The 16,787-nt window shown below is 39.5% G+C and overlaps 2 protein-coding genes and 1 long non-coding RNA gene across 3 annotated transcripts; all 3 read left to right on the top strand.

Annotated features, from left to right (window-relative positions):
• Positions 1–638: 638 nt before the first annotated feature.
• Positions 639–1,145, top strand: LOC140922349 (uncharacterized). The gene has a single exon (XM_073372340.1). It carries the CDS (start codon positions 639–641, stop codon positions 1,143–1,145), a length of 507 nt encoding a protein of 168 aa, XP_073228441.1.
• A 158-nt stretch (positions 1,146–1,303) lies between these two features.
• LOC140922348 (uncharacterized) lies at positions 1,304–3,562 on the top strand. Its single transcript, XM_073372339.1, has one exon. It carries the CDS (start codon positions 1,304–1,306, stop codon positions 3,560–3,562), a length of 2,259 nt encoding a protein of 752 aa, XP_073228440.1.
• A 9,724-nt stretch (positions 3,563–13,286) lies between these two features.
• On the top strand, positions 13,287–16,282 carry LOC140923728 (uncharacterized). The gene is made up of 3 exons (XR_012164181.1): positions 13,287–13,384; positions 15,300–15,384; positions 16,038–16,282. It is a non-coding gene; the product is annotated as an uncharacterized lncRNA (long non-coding RNA).
• The last annotated feature ends 505 nt before the right edge of the window (positions 16,283–16,787 follow it).

Below are 16,787 nucleotides of genomic sequence, written 5' to 3'. Positions count from 1 at the left end.
CAGACGGCACTGGGGAAAGAGCCGAGTGCTATTGCACCGCAACAAAGGAAGTAGGTAATGAACAACCCACTGGCCTGTTTGTCCCTTTACAGAGCTGCAAAGAAATCTTAGCTCCATTGTCTATAAAGAGAATGTTTGAACAGGACTTTGCGGAGACGCAAGACCTTAACTTAACAATGTCCCAAGAAGATCTAAAGTTCATGAATATAACCGTTGGCGGCATTCACAAGGCAGATAACGGACACTATGAAATCCCCCTACCGCTTCGCGACGAAAACGTCCGCTTACCATGCAACAGAAAACTTGCCGAAGCTAGATTGAAGCAGTTAAAGAGAAGACTTGAAAACGACCCAAAGTACAAGCAAGATTACGTAACATTCATGGAGAAGATGATAGCAGACGGCCATGCATAGAAGGCTCCAAATCAGTATGAGAGAGCGTGGTATATTCCTCATCATGGGGTGTATCACCCTAAAAAGCCGGAGAAATTGCGCGTCGTCTTTGACTGTTCAGCAGAGTTCCAGGGCCATTCTCTTAATCGCCATCTCCTACAAGGACCTGATCTGACAAACACGCTGATTGGTGTACTGTACCGTTTCAGACAGGAACCTGTGGCATTCGCCTGTGATATCGAGGGTATGTTCCACCAGGTCCACGTCAATGAGGAGCATCGCGACCTTCTCCGCTTTCTCTGGTGGGACCAAGGAGACACCACAAAGGAACCAACAAGGTATCGAATGACTGTACACCTGTTTGGTGCCACCTCTTCTCCTGGCTGTGCTAATCTAGCACTAAGAACTGCCGCTGATGATAGTAAAGACGACCTGGGAGTTGAAGCAGCCTCTTTCACTAAGGAAAATTTTTACGTTGACGATGGGTTAAGGTCAGTCCCAACGGTACCAGAGGCTACCAAATTGATCAAGAACGCCATTGAGATGTGCATGAGAGGCGGTTTCAAACTTCACAAATTCACGTCAAACAGCAAAGAGGTTGTCGAGTCCATACCCGTAGAGTCACGTGCAAAGGAGATCAAAGAAATTGACCTAAACTGCGACCTACTTCCTCCCGAGCGCGTACTTGGCGTCGAATGGAACATTGAAAACGACGTTTTCAAGTTCCGCACACCCTTAAAGACAAACCACTGACGAGGCGTGGCATCCTATCGACAGTAAGCTCAATCTACGACCCGCTTGGGTTTGCTGCCCCCTTTCTGTTCCGAGGCAAAAGAATACTACAGCTGCTATGCAAGGAAAACTTAGACTGGGACGACGCTATACCCGATGAACTACGAACGCAGTGGGAGATGTGGAGAAACGAACTTCCCCTGTTAGAGACGATGGAAGTTCCAAGATGCTTCAAGCTAACGGGAATGAACGGCCTCAAGAAGATCGAGCTACATCACTTCTCGGATGCAAGCACTGAAGGATATGGCCAGTGCTCTTACCTCCGTTTGGTAGACACAAGCGACGAAGTTAACTGCTCACTGGTGATGGGGAAAGCACGTGTGACTCCTTTAAAGCCGATCACTATACCGCGCCTTGAGCTAACGGCCGCCGTGGTATCCGTCAGAGTTAGCGACATGCTGAGACGAGAGCTCCAATATGATGAATTAGAAGAAGTGTTCTGGACCGATAGTAAAGTGGCCCAGGCATACATCCAGAACGATGCACGCCGCTTCCATACGTTCGTTGCGAACCGAGTGCAACAGATTAGGGAGCGGACCCTACCAGAACAGTGGCATTACGTTGACGGAAAAAACAACCCCGCTGACGACGCTTCTCGTGGTCTCAGTCCCAAAGACCTCCTGCAATCTTCAAGATGGTTACAAGGACCTTCCTTTCTGTGGGAACACCGTGGCAACTGGAGGGACTTTAATAAGAGTGCACCCGAACCCCTCCAGCTAGACGACAAAGAAGTAAAGAAAGCATCATCATTAGCCACAAGCGTTTCGAACAAGGAAGAACCCGCCACCCTGCTTCAACGCCTGGAAAGCTTTTCAAGCTGGTTTAGAGCGAAGCGCGCAGTAGCAGTGTGTTTGCGGTATCGAAGAATTCTACTGAATCAAGTTCGTGGAAACCAGATGACTACAGAAGGAGTTAAGACAAGATCTGCAGCACGCGAGTACAACTCAGTAAACGTAGAAGAGTTAAATGCAGCAGAACGAGAAATAACCAGACATGTACAAAAGGAGGCTTTTAAGGAAGAAATAAGCAAACTGAAGAACCCGACCACAAGAGGAGAAGCAAAGGGATCAAGCCCACTCTTTCGTTTAGATCCATTTCTAGATCTGAATGATCTGGTGAGAGTTGGTGGTCGCATCAGACAAGCAAGCCTATCGCAAGACACAAAGCACCCTGTTGTCCTACCAGGACAAGGTCACATCACCAAGATCCTAGCCAGTCACTGCCATGAGAAAGCCCTGCATCAAGGAAAGGGGATCACCCTCAATGAGATCCGGTCTTCAGGCTTCTGGATCATAGGTGATGGTACAATGGTCTCTAGAATGATCCACGAATGCGTTACCTGTAGGAGACTCAGAGCAAAGGTACAAGAGCAGAAAATGGCGGATCTTCCAGAGGACAGGCTAACACCCACCCCTCCTTTTACATACTGTGGAGTGGACTATTTTGGCCCTTGGTACGTGAAAGAAGGACGCAAGGAACTCAAGCGGTATGGAGTCCTATTCACATGTCTAGTCGCAAGAGCGATTCACTTAGAAGTAGCCAACTCTTTGGAAACGGACTCGTACATTAACGCTCTTCGCCGCTTTATATGCAGACGTGGTCCCGTGCGCCAGATGCGTAGCGACAATGGTTCGAACTTCATTGGAGCACGAAGAGAATTGAAGGAAGCGCTAGCCGAAATGGATCGAGATCAAGTGAAGGTAGAGATGTTGAAAGAAAACTGTGATTGGTTTGAAGTCAAATTTAACGTCCCTTCTGCCAGCCACATGGGTGGAATCTGGGAGCTTCAGATTCGAAGCGTTAGGAGTGTGCTCTCAGCCCTGCTAGAAAGTAACGGTCAGCAAATGAATGATGAAGCTTTATGTACCTTCATGTGCGAAGCAGAGGCAGTGGTTAATAGTCGACCCCTAACAGCAGAAAGCATCACATCACCAGGATCTGCAGAAGCGCTGACCCCAAATCACTTCCTTACTTTGAAGACAAAGGTTGTGGTACCTCCGCCAGGGATATTCAAGTCTGCCGACCTCTACTCAAAGAAATGGTGGCGACGTGTGCAGCACCTCACAAATGAATTCTGGCTTCGGTGGAAAAAGGAATTTCTCCTTTCTTTGCAAGAACGACAAAAGTGGACCAAACCCAGGAAAAATCTCCAAGTAAATGATGTCGTTATCATTAAGGAAGATGACGTACCTAGAAACCAGTGGAGAGTGTGCCGTGTTGTTGAGGCTCTGCCGGATGAAGATGGACTGGTACGCAAAGTGAAGCTTGAAGTTGGCAACCGGGACCTAGCATCGAGCAGAAAGAGAAGCCAGCCCTTAGCAACTTTGGAAAGGCCTATCCACAAACTGGTGCTGCTGATGTCTGCAGAAGATGAGTAAAGACCGGGGAATCCCCATCGAGGAGCCATCACAAGGGAAAACAAGAGAATCCAGTATTAATGGACCTTGGACTTTAAAACCATTAATAAGCCGAACAATAAGGAAGTTTCTGTTCTTATTTGCAATAAATTAGCACAAAATTACGATAAATTAAAGAATTAATTTAGGGGAGCCATGTAACAGCTTCTGGTAAGCTGTGAAAAAATTTCAGATTTGATTGACGTAACTTTAGTGACGCTTTTAGTTAAGTATATATGTAGCTCGCATTTCAGTTTCATCTAAGACCCCTTGTGAGAAAGATCAAAGAAAAGTTGTACATCAAAACGGAAATTTTCGGAACGTGATTACCCGCGAACGTTGGTGAGAAATAATTTACACTTGATTTAGTTTGATAGTTTATTAGTCTGTAATTCTACATTGAGATTGTCGCTAGTTTCTTGTGCTGTTAAGTTTCATTACATGTACCACGTGCGCATTGAGTAATTATAATTATGATCAGGCTGTGAACGTAACAATACTTAGACTATTTCTTAACGTAATCTTTTCAGTTGACCGCTTCACCTCAGTGTAAAGACCAAAGGAAGAAAGAAGTTGGAAGAAAACGATCCTTCTGGTCAATTGAACTTTTATGAACATTGAACTAGCGCGTAACACAACACGGGTACCGAGAATTAAATAAGATCCCGTTACACGCACTAAAGAAAGCCATTTCAAAGTCAACTGTCAGAACTGTCTTTGCATTAGCGAAGAGGAAGCAAGGTCAGTCGTACACGTTTGACCCTTCGACAACTTTTTTTGTACCTTGTGCTTGTTTTTACATTTGTTTTCAAACTCTTTTACATGAAAACAAGCTTCACACTAATCGTAAGGATAAATAGAGGTATTTCACTGAATTTACAAGCCATTTATCTATAACATCTTTTTTCAAATTGGTCATTTGCTCGAGATGGAAAAAAATATACACCTTTTACCTCTTCGGCGGCAAAACTGAAAGAAATGAAGTGTCCAAGCAAAAGCACTGAAAGTTTAACGTCGCGATTGATATATGGTAAGTACCTTGAAATGTTTTAGAAATGCTGTTCAAGTTCAGCTCTGTTTTGTACTTTTCTAAGTATCACGATTCAGGACGATTGCAAGCGGCGTACTCTTTTTCGTGTTTTCACTGAGGGGCCATGTCGTCTTTGAAGGTATTTATTTCTGCTCCTGTATATGTGACAATCGACCCCGGCACTTCCTCCGTTGTCGCTTCTCTGTTTTGTTTGGTTGAACTTTGGCTTGCCATTTTCTGGGCCATGTTCACAAGAGTTTCTTCTTCTCTCGTTGTCGTGAGCGAAATGCCTCTTTGAGAATTTGTAGTTCAGTTCAAAACAAGGAAGAACCTCCGGCTCACTATAAAAACGCTTTTGTTTGTTTTGAACTCTTCAAGGGGTGACAATGGTTTTGAAAACATTTTAAAATGACATTGTAGAAAACCTTTTTAGCAGTTGTTGTTTTAGAATTTGACGATAGTTGTTACCTACATGTAGATGCGAAACAATATTGCTTAGCCTCGTTTTCAACTCGCAATTCCACACTAAATACTTCGCTTCTTTAACTAATCAGAATGCGAGATTTTACTCAGTTATGCGATTCTCAGTAGAACCTAGTGTAAGTGAAGAAATATTACTTGAAAATAACAACATCACTGTTTCATGTAAACAAATTTGTCCTGAAGCATTACATTTTTATCAAAAGTTACAGGCAAAAAGGATGAACTTTAGGCCAACAAGTTTTCGAAAACCTCTATTCTTGGCTTGCAACCACGTGACAAGGCGGTCATATTGGTGGTGTGTTGGAGGTCATTACAATAGAATGTTTTTTTTTTAGAAGAATTTACATGAAAATAGGGTTTAGTTCCCGGAGGAGAGAAAAACTTTTGTTCTTAACCCTAACACACCACCAATATGGCTGCTGTGACGTCAAGTGCAAACCAGCAATTGTAATCCATTTTAATCTTCTTCAAGTTTGTCTATCTGAGCCTCCTTCTGTGTTTGCTGTCTTGTTTATACCTTCTTCAACTGTTGTGAGTAGTTATTTTTATGTTTCAGTCAATATGGTGGCGGTTTCATCTGTTTAAATTTTGATAAATTTCGTGCCACAGCTCCTTTATGAAACATTGATTTCATTGAAAACTTAAAATGATTTAAATAGTTTGAAAACAGGGCAGCTTACCTTTTCTTGCTATCTAATTTTCCAGCAAAATCCTGAGTCTTGGAGCGCTTTAGTAGTACAGTCCTTAGTATACTTCGGTGTTCAAATTCTCAGTCTGCTTGACTGCGTCTCCTGTATCGAAAGGGTTGCCTCTTAAGATCTATCGACAACTGAAGGTTGAACGTTCGATGATAATGTGTTACAATCCTCAGACGTCCTGTGATGCTATCGAGAAGCATAATTATGGACTCAAACTTCTGAGGGAAATCAAACAAGTTGGCGTGATCGAAACGATCGATTTCACACTTTCAAAATGGACGCCAAATCGGAACCTGAAAGAGCATGTGCAAATCGAATACCCGCTGACCAGTTGCTTTGCTGTATTGTTTCATTTCCAGGCCTCATTCGAACGTATAACCCCCAGGTTTTTTCTTCTTTTTTCTTCTCCTTACAGAGGCGATACCCGGGAAGCGATAAAGGCAGTTCAAAAAACAATGTAGTATTTGTAGAAAGTTAGTCAATACTCCGGTGAAATTAAGTAGCCATAGTTTTTCGAGAATGCCGTCTGTCGTTCATCGTAACTGAGGAAATAGTTATCACGCATGTTCTCTCTGTTTTGAATTTGTTTTCGTTCAACTAGTTGTGACAAAGACACTGTATTATTTTTCAAGAGTAAGTGACAGGCCATTTATGTTAAGTTAACACTGCCTTCCATGCCAGTCACCCGAACAGAATTACACGATCTCCAAAAACAACAAGCCAACGATTCTCATTGTTAGCGGCGTGAAAACTACTTCGGTCATGCTAAAAACAACAAAGAAAACAGATCCTGCTACCAGAGTGCACGTGGCAACCTTACAGTTACTCAACTTTCATATCTCGCGCAAGAGAATGAGCGTAAAGTTGTTGCAACTTTATGTTACCTTCATTCAACCTTTAAGCCAAGTGCGTAAATCTTTACCAACCTCGGCGTACCTTGGAAAGTTTGCGTAAATGAGTTAGTTGTGTTTTTATTAGGTAAAGTTTAATTTTTCCTAATTTTCAGTTTTCATGCCATTTTACCTCACTGTCGAAAGTCGACATAGCTTTGGCTAACTGATATCGTTAAGAACCAGAGCTCGTATATTTCTTGACACTGCGCAGAAGACGTGTCCGGGCCACGATTTGTCCTGATTTTTCACGACAGAGGTATCGGGGACACGGACACTCTCTGAAACGCCGCGTTTCATGACACCTCGCGTGTCGGTATACGATTTGCTTAGTGCCATGGGAGTATCGTGGCCCTGTAAATTCCACTAAATTACTTATTTCACGCAGTGTCATTTCACACAGTGTTACATAATATTAACTTACAAGATAATGCTTACAAAACAGGAGCCGATGAGTTGGAGCCTGTTACAAAATAATGAAAAAATAATTCTAATACAACTAATTACTAACTTACTATCTATTAACGAAGAGTAAATACGCTAAAAAACGACAAAAAAATAAATGAATAAATAAATAAATAAATAACAAACAAACAAACAAAACAAAAAAGCCAAAAAACAAGGGAAATTAGCCAGAATCAAGAAAATTATTTTTACAGCTTGACTTGCACCTTAGCCTTGCTAGTTTCAATTTGTATTTTATTTTTAAGGATAGACAAAAAAGCATCGAAAATATAATCTTCCTCATTTTTAGACGCGGTGTAAATATAGTATTTTGCAATTATCAAGCAGAGGTTTAAACCAAGACACTGAGGCACGGTGTCTGTAATGCCATAAAGTGTTTGTGCTTCAGAAAGCGAGATCTCAATGTTGTTTTTTTCGCGCCACCAAACTGAAAAATGTGTCCAAAACAGCTGAACATTGGGGCAAGTCACAAATAGGTGTGTGATTGTTTGCTTTTCAGCGCATAAATGACAGCGGTCATGTTCTTTAATTCCGAATTTATATAATATAGCGTTGGTGCGTAAGATGTGGTGTAAGATCTTGAACTGAAACATTGAGAGTTGTATGTCTTTTGTAGCACTGAAAGGCATCTTGTAAATTTGAGAAATTTGCTGTTCATTTAAACTAGCTTTTCTGAGTCAAGGCTTTCTCGTAAAAGGTCAATGGAATGTGTATGTTAAGATGTTTAAGTTCAAAGTTACATTTAAGGAGAAAGAGACCACCAACTCGCTCTAGCAGGGAAACAGGAATGTGAGTCCAACTCGCGGTGGGATGACAGCTGTCTAGTCTTCTGATCCAAGTTGCTTTGAGAGCATTGTTGATTATGTCAAAATCAGGCAATGTGAGACCACCTTTTTCTTTAGGGCCAATCAGGGTAGTTTGTTTTATTTTTGGTTTTTTCTTTTGCCAGAAGAATTGAGTAATAGCTTTATTAACTTTTTGAACAAATGTGGGGGTGACAGTGAGGACAGCAGTGTTATAAATAAGTTTGGAGAGGGCTAATGCTTTAAAAATGACAATTCGACCATGTAAAGTTAAGTTCCTAGGGTACCACAAGTTTAGCAAGGAAGCCATCGAGGACAGTTTCGGTTCAAAGTTCTTTTTGAAAGCAGCTTCGTCATCATAAGAGAAGTGAATACCAAGTGCAAATACAGGATCTTTTGGCCATGCAATATCAAGAGGTTCTTCCGGATCGTTTTTGTTCGCGCCTAGCCACAAGCCCTCTGTCTAGCTTCTGTTTACTTCAAGACCAGAGTATTTTTGAAAAGCGTGGAGCAGATGAAACATTGATACAGTTAGTAGATCTGTTTGGGTTAATATTGGACGATTTCCTGAATTTTGGAAAACAGTTTGTAGACTAAAGAATATATTATCGTTTCTGACCAAACTCTACCTTTATAATTCGTTCATAATGTCTCATTTTCATTACTTTTTCTCCATATGGCATCACTGCTTGAAGTCTGATAGGTGAAAACTGGATAGGTTGCATGAACGAGCACTTGGTTGCTTGTACAGTGACGAGTCTTCACAAACTAGCACTTTTTTTTATCGTATCGGTTAGGGCCTTGTGGATCGACGTATCCAGAACTCGTAAATTATTGTATTTAAGACCATAAACACTTATCCACCTGAATATCTGAGAGACCTATTTAGGTTGAGAGACAACATAAAAAACCTTAGAGGGGTTAACAAGGTACAAGTACTGAAGCCTAATACGACTCGTTATGGCAAGAATTCAGTAAAGTACTTGGCGGCTATTACTTGGAACAAGATTTCTGATACCTTAAGATCCCTGAGTACATTGTCCGCTTTTAAAAAAGCAGTCCGCCAGCAAAGGTTTTAGCTAATTCTCAATAATATCTATATTCTATTAATATGTAATTAGGCTTTTTATTGTAAATAGCTATCTCACGTAATTTTAGGCTGTATACTGTATATAAGTTTTTGGATCCCCCTTTCTTTCTCTATTATGTTATTTCTTTTTTTCTTTTTTTCTCGGCTTAAAAAAACAAAAAAAACAAAACAAAAACGCTTGCGTTTTTAGAGTCTATCCGCTAAAGCAAGCTCGACTAAACATAAACTATAATGGTGATAATAATAATAACAATAATAATGATAATAATAATATTAAATAGTTTCCGTTTTGAACTTACTGCGTCTGGGGTTCTCTTGATGTTAATAATGAATGGTACTTGTCAATTCAAAAGCCATGCAGTCAGCTAGTTTCAGAACTTTAAAGCATCAAGTTGCAAGCGCAATCCCTCTCAGCAAATTTTATCATTTTAGCACTTTGGAAATATTGGAAATAAAAGACCGACAGAATGATGTCTCAGTATTTAATAAACACAATTCCACATGGAACGTGCTTTGTACGGTACTACGCACTCGCTTTTTGTTTCAGAAATCACTGAAATCTCTAAAATCTCTCATAAATCAACAACTCTCTAACGCATCAACAACTCGTGCGTAAATACCGTACGCGCGCACTTTCCATGAAGAGTTGTACATTTATTCATATTTTTCAGGTATGCAAGGTTGGATCATATATTTATGAGCAAGGCGAGAGATTCATTCTTGATTGCCATTACTGCACCTGCAAAGGGCCGCTTTATTGGTGCCGGCCACTGTGTAGTCCCCTACAATGCCCTTCTGCAACCAAACCGATATATGAGGACAAACTAGTGCAACGAGCTGAGTGCACATGCAAAAGTAAGCAGTTAGGTCAAGCTCTAAAAAAGTGTTTCAACCCAAATACCCTGCCTAGACTGCAAGTATTTATTTGTTGGTTGTCGTTTGAAAGGGAAAAATGGCACGACGAGACGAAAGCCTTCTCGACAATATCTGCCCTGTTCGTCAATTTAGTCTTATGCCCTCTTGGAAGGTGTGGGTTGGTCCCATCGTGACTCTGGATTTTATGCTGTGGATTCAGGATTTTTGGTACTGGATATGAAAGTTCCTGATTCTTCTCAGTAAAACCGAGGATTCCGTATTCCAATTTTAGCGAGATCTGGATTCCCTAAGCTGATTTCCGGATTCCGGCCTGCTCTCTGGAAAGATGATTTTTGCACCCAAGATTAAGCTGCCTTGGAAAAAGCTAAGCTTATAATAGATTATTGGAACTCACGAAGGTTTTGGTTTGTGGTTTGATTGCTTGTTGAACCCCGATTCTTCTATGCTGGGTCTGTTTAGTGGTCAGACCAGGATTGATTTTAAAATTCCCTGTCTTTGACACATTTTTTTAAAAATGCACTGTTTGGTAATTGTAATACAAAAAGAATTTGAAACCCAAATTTAATTGAGATACGAAATGAAACGCTTTACATGTTAAACATTTTTTTCGTGTTTCAACGATTGTAGAATGTGTCGAAGGTTTAGGAGCTAACTTAACCAAGACAAGAAACAACTAAACTGCAGAGAAACTTGTGACTTATATTGCCTTAATATAAATGTGTATATGTTGTGAAAACTCTCTTAGAGATATAGTAAATAAATTTTAAAGTATATCCAAATCTTGTTAGCTTCGCAATGAGAAAACTCGCAAGCTAATTGTTGTTTTAATATATCGCATGAAACATTCCCTAAAGCCCCGTGCTAACAGACGCAATATCGTTGGCCAACAACTCCCAAAATTCTTGCATGTTACATGTTGCCTCTAAAGAGCACACCCTGTTGCATGTTGTTGCGTGTTGTTGAGAGTTGTTGCGCAACCGGTCAAATCTTTAGCTACGTGCAAACGGACGCGACAACTCCCCCTGGCCAACAATGTTGCGTCCGTTTGCACGGGACTAAAACCACAATAAACAATCTGCCTGGATGAGCACCAACACGGTGCCCGGAAATCAACCGAAATATTTCTCACTGGGTTTTGCCGTTCATCTCCTGAAGAGCTCATAAACATTAAAATAATACTTATTGTAATACTGACAATGAGTGTTCAGAGAGCAAAATCCCCAAAATAAGTCACTTTTTAAATCTACATGACAGCTCCCTTGACCGCCACGTAAATGACGCGTCATGCAAAAGCGTACTCTATGACAAAACCACCGAGAAACCTTTTGAAATGAAAATTTGAATAAATATTAGTTTTTAGCTGCTCGAATACTTCATGAAAGTAATAACTCAGGTGGATCGATTATTCTTTAGTGTGAATTTTGATGACGGTTTGGAAAACCAGCAATAAATATCCTACGGTTTTTTGCAGCCTGAATTAAGCTTTTCCTGGCCCTTTTTTACAGCTCTCTTTTTCCTTATAACAAAACGATAAGTCATTAAAAATCCTGGAGAAAATTAAGGACGTTAATAGTTTGATATAAAAGGATAGCCATGGCTTTACATGTTTGAGTCATTTTTGTCGCCCTTTCGCTGTCTTCGTTTGTTGTTTTCCTTTTCATTGTGGTTTGCGAGTTTAAATTCTGTCTCCTTTGGCGATAAGAAAGAAAACGACTTTAGAAAAACTCCTTGACCACCATCTCTCTGCATTTTTTGTATGTATGGTTTGCCTTACATATTTATCTGAACGGTCGAGGTCCTCGTACATGAATTGAAATGGAGTACAGAGTGTCTTGGTGGTATCCAACCACACCTGCTATTCGCTACTAGACATCTATTTTCGTTATTCGCTTTAACAGGCAGCTTCTATCACTAACATTTATCGCCCAACCATTTTCTCCATGTTTCTCCATGATATGACATGAAGCCACGATCAAAATTGCTTAATATCATATGCTCATTTCTGCATGCATGCATGCATCATCATCATCATAAGATCCTTTTTTAAAACACTATAAAACTTAAAGCACTTAGCTTGAGGGGTCGTGTAAGAACAAGTACAATATAGAACTATACTAAAAAAAATAAGGATAAAATTAGATACAATATACAGCTACAATAAATCTCTAAAAATAATGCTCGATACGAATTAGGAAAGATACAATATGTATGAGATTTAAAATGAAAAAATGAAATTACATTAATCATTAATCACTGTTGATGGCGGTGACGCCATTTGTACAAACATAAAATGTAAATCAAATATATTGATTTCATCCAAGTGACTTCATTCAAGTTAATCAACACATTGGGTAATAGAAAATGCATTACCGACTTATATTAATACTCAGGCTTAATTTCGCGTTTTTCGCGATTGTTAAAAAGATACCCATATAGAAAATCACCGGAAAATGCAGTAAAATTGATTTTTAACATGTAATAGCAAAAACATATACAAGATATGAACCTACAATTACCCACATTATTAACTGATTTTAATGGCCTGAGCTCCTTTTTGTATCTTGGGTTTTGCAATGAAGTTAATTTGCAAAGATTTCCCATATGGAGTAGAAAATCTAGCTATCATCTTCATCTGAATCGCTTGATTCGTACAAAAAAAACATAAATAAATATGCGTTTTGCTTTTACAGTTTATCTAGAATTTTTACAGGTTCAGACGTTGAAAAATATAATGAATTACAGAACGCTTAACTTGAATCGCGAAATTTAATGCCCTTTTTTCGTATTTTCCTGTTTAAGTACCGAAAATAAAACTCAGAGAAGTACTGTCCAACCGAAATCGCGAAATTAATACCAGTAGAGTAGTACGGTAAACAACTGCAATTTGCAGCTTGTTTTTTTTTTCCCAATGTATCAACCATATTTCTTATGTGCAAATGAGAGAGAGTAAAATGTGGGTATGAGGCCGGGTAGGAACTTTTGAGTTCCCCTCCTCCCTAACTAAAAAGTTGAATAACTCCATATCCGTTCAAACTAATACATACGTACTTTATTAGTATTCCCCAGGAGGCTTTTCAATGCTAAACAGCAAAGAACATTATGATAAAAAATGAATAAAATTATAAAAAGAGGTCATTAATTAAAATAATTCTCTAGCATGTTTTCATCAGTCCCTGTAACCTGCAGCTTCTGTGATCAACAATCTTCTTCAAACCATTTCCTCATATACAGGCCATTCAAGGTTGTAGGAGGGGGTATAAGAATAAGTGTGATAAATCAAAGTGTTTGATACCACACATGTTCACTCCCACAGAAATTTGGTGTAGTAAATGTTTGAGTCCATTTGTGCAAACAAAAACGGTCAATAGATTATAATGAATTGACTTTAACTGACTTAACTTTTTGTTGAAGCCGTTTGATCCATTTCTTACTATCGTTGAGTGCGTGAAGTTTACGTAAGTCACTTCAGGTGAGTGGGATTAATTGCCCTATATCGCCCTTAAAAAAAAAAAAAAACCGCCAAAGTCTTGTAACGGGATCGGAATCAGGTAAATACGAATATGTAACTGTACGGCAGTGTTTTACAACATGATCATACTAAGTTTTCATGGGAGTAACTAATACTGAGTCGTGGGTCGGGGGTGTAAAGTCGGCTATATCCTTAGTTCCGTGAGGTTTTAACGGACGTTCCTTTCTAGTGAGTAATGTTAAATAAATAAAAAGTTGCGATAATTGAGAACAATACAAGGCCTTCAGTTCCACACCAAAAGCCCAATTCTGAAACGAGTAGCAAATATATTAACAACTATCAATGTGAAATTTATTACCCGAAAGTAACGTCTTCGAAAATTACCTCTCAACTACACCTAGCTAAGAATCGAATTGAATCCAGCGATGTAACGTTTGAAGAAGTACTTTCGATGTACGTAAAAAGCGATTTTAAAGACTGTTTAACGTAACATTAAACAGGAACGAGAAAAATGTCTCTTTTTTGTGATTTTTATCAACTATCAGCCTGTACCAACCATAATAACGGATCAATTTAACAAGAACGTGTGAAAATCTTTCAACTCTGGTACCGTATATACGAAAATGTTCCAACTAAACAACATCAAGAGTCATTTGTGATTCTATCTCAAAACTTGTCTGAATCCTTCTTTAAATTATGCACGATTTTAAAAATGAATTTCACAAAAGAGCTTTTTCGTTAGTTCAATAACTACACAACAGTTCAATAACCACACATTAGTTTTTTTCTTCGGTTCAATAACTACACAACAGTTCAACGACCACACCACAGTAGTCCAATGACCACACATTAGATCAGTTAGCGTAAACTATCTGTAGCTGCGGGAAAAATAGCCACAAATACGTTAGATTTTTTGACATGAATGTGTAGCGAAAGTAAGTGGTAAATACTCATTTAGCAACGATACAAGAACTGAATTGAGAAACAACGGTTTGCTGTTATGTTATTGTATAGGTGATGACAGTATGAGTTAATCAGTCCGTTTATCAATCTGTCGGATATCACACGCAACTCGTTCACTAGTTATTGAATGGGCGTTATTATCCTAGAGACGATAAAACCATTCAAGACTTTAAAGTCGCCCTAAGATGACTTCAACTTTTTATATAAAAACAGTAAAAATGAAAGAAGCATTTAACGACGACGACCTTGAACATCGTCTCCTAGAGCATCGTTCAGACTCACTTAAAAGACGATTTAAACGTCTCAAACGATTAGCTGAGACGAATTTATGCCTAACTGTCCCAGAAACGAGTGGGAAGTGTCATTGTTTGGTCTTCGTTTTTTTCAGAAAACTCTGTTTCATCAGTGTTGCCTTCTACACCAGAAGGCTTTGAAGTCTCAGACGTTAAATGCGTATAGACGACTTCAACGTCTATAGTGTAAAAATGGCCATTATTACTGTGAAGGCACACTAGGTTAGCGGTGTAATCCTGGTAAATTTTCTATTTCCAAATGGAAAGAACATATTACCAGTGATTTCCCCTTTTCTCTTTATTTGGGTTTGTAGTCATTAACTCCACGGCATCATGATCATTTTTTTGTGAAAAATTATATTTCCAACTTCCAAGCAAATGGTCTCTTTGCCACGTCTTAAATCGCTTCAGGTGTCCATCTGATTGCTCGGGAAGGTTTCCATGGACATTTTTCAGTGATTGTATTAAACAACGAACATACTGAGCCATTTTGCGCTTGGGTCGCACGTTCGATCACGCAAATTCACTGAGGCCGCAGTTGCGTTTTTGCAAGCGGTCCCCGGCTCGGTGTTAGTACGTACCAGAGCACGAATCCTGAAAATTTACAGTGTTTGTATAGGGAGGGGGTCTCTAATTCTTCTTCCTTTGTATTCTTTCAGGATGGTTGAAAAAGGAATCATTACCGTCTTTTGCCATTTTGCCCTTCTTGCTTTTATTAGCAAGTCAGTAGACGCTCGCGCTGGCGTAAGTATATACGTCAGTTTTAACCCTTTCTTCGTAATTTTTGTGAATTGCTTTGGAAGCGCGTATTCTTTTACCAAGAGTGGAGACCGATGGCTTGATAGATCGGTTGGATCTCAAAATTCCACGTATAGATTTCTGGCCATTTTTGTGAAACGTCGCGCTGCAAAAGGCAAGAGCTTATAATCAAAGTTTTCCTAACGTAGGGGTGGGAGTGGGGACTCCGGATATCAAGTGACGGGGATGACAGAACAGGGGCAAAAATCAAAACCCAAAAAACCCTTAGCCTTCCAGCAAAACCCAAAAAGATCCCTGGGCCAGAAATTAACCCCAATAAAATCCCATGCCGAATTTCCGACCGTTAAAAAATTCCAGAAAGCAAAATGATATACATATTTACTTTATTTGGTCGTACTTTATTGGACGCATAACTACGCGGTCGGGATACGCAGGCGCTACCACGAATCTTCAGATTATTTTGAATACAAAAATGTTTCAGGGAATGACTTTTGTTATCTGTTTTACAAACTAAGGACGCTTACGTTGAAACACGTATCATGAAAAAAAATAAATAAATAAATAAAAATAAAGAATAATAATAACAATAATAATAAAAAACAACCTAGAAAATAACCAAAACATTTTCCATTTTTTAGTGGGGTATAACAGATGATTGCACTGACTCAGTAACCAACAAGGTTTATAAAGATTGGGAAGTCTTCGTGAAGGATTGTACGGACGTCTGCGTTTGCCGCCGTCGCCATATATCGTGCGATGATAAATTTTGTCCTGAGATAGGCAATGTACAATGTCCTCCTCACTCAGTACCAATATACCAAGACCAAGACATAACGCAATTTGGAGTAACATGCAAATGCAAAAGTAAGATATCAAGTACAGCTTAGAAAACGTGTTTTAACCGGATTGCCCTGCTTGAGACTACAAGAAGTCTCTTTGTAGTCAGTAGAGACTTTAAAATCCAAAGAAGGCGAAGGCCCCCTAAACGTTGCTTAAAAGGCAACTCTCGTTCTTTCAATCTTCATCGCGATTATTCCACCTCATTTCCTTAGAACTGAATTTTTAAGAAGCCTAAAATAGTTCAGAAACAGAAAGAAAATTTCATCGTCGCTTGTTTATGTCCTCTATAAAACATAAATAGGGCATTTCCACATGGTAGTCGTGCAGCGACAGTAAAAAAATGTACGAAAATGTGTTATGCAAGTGGAGAGCTTTCGATTTGGTTACTAAACCTATATTCCATTTTTTGGAAAATCTCGTTGTCGTCGTCCTCGTCGGATCCTAAGGTCCCTAGTCAAGTGGGCAAAATGTCAGTGCGAGAATGAAGGGATCGAGACAAGGAACGAACAGAGAAGCAGAGAGGCTAAGAGGTGTCACGTTCCACCCTC

Source organism: Porites lutea, chromosome 13 (genome assembly GCF_958299795.1).
Source record: "Porites lutea chromosome 13, jaPorLute2.1, whole genome shotgun sequence".
Classification (NCBI taxonomy): Eukaryota; Metazoa; Cnidaria; class Anthozoa; order Scleractinia; family Poritidae; genus Porites; species Porites lutea.
The sequence above is the reverse complement of the archived record's forward strand: the minus strand, read 5'-3'. Positions and strand labels throughout refer to the sequence as shown.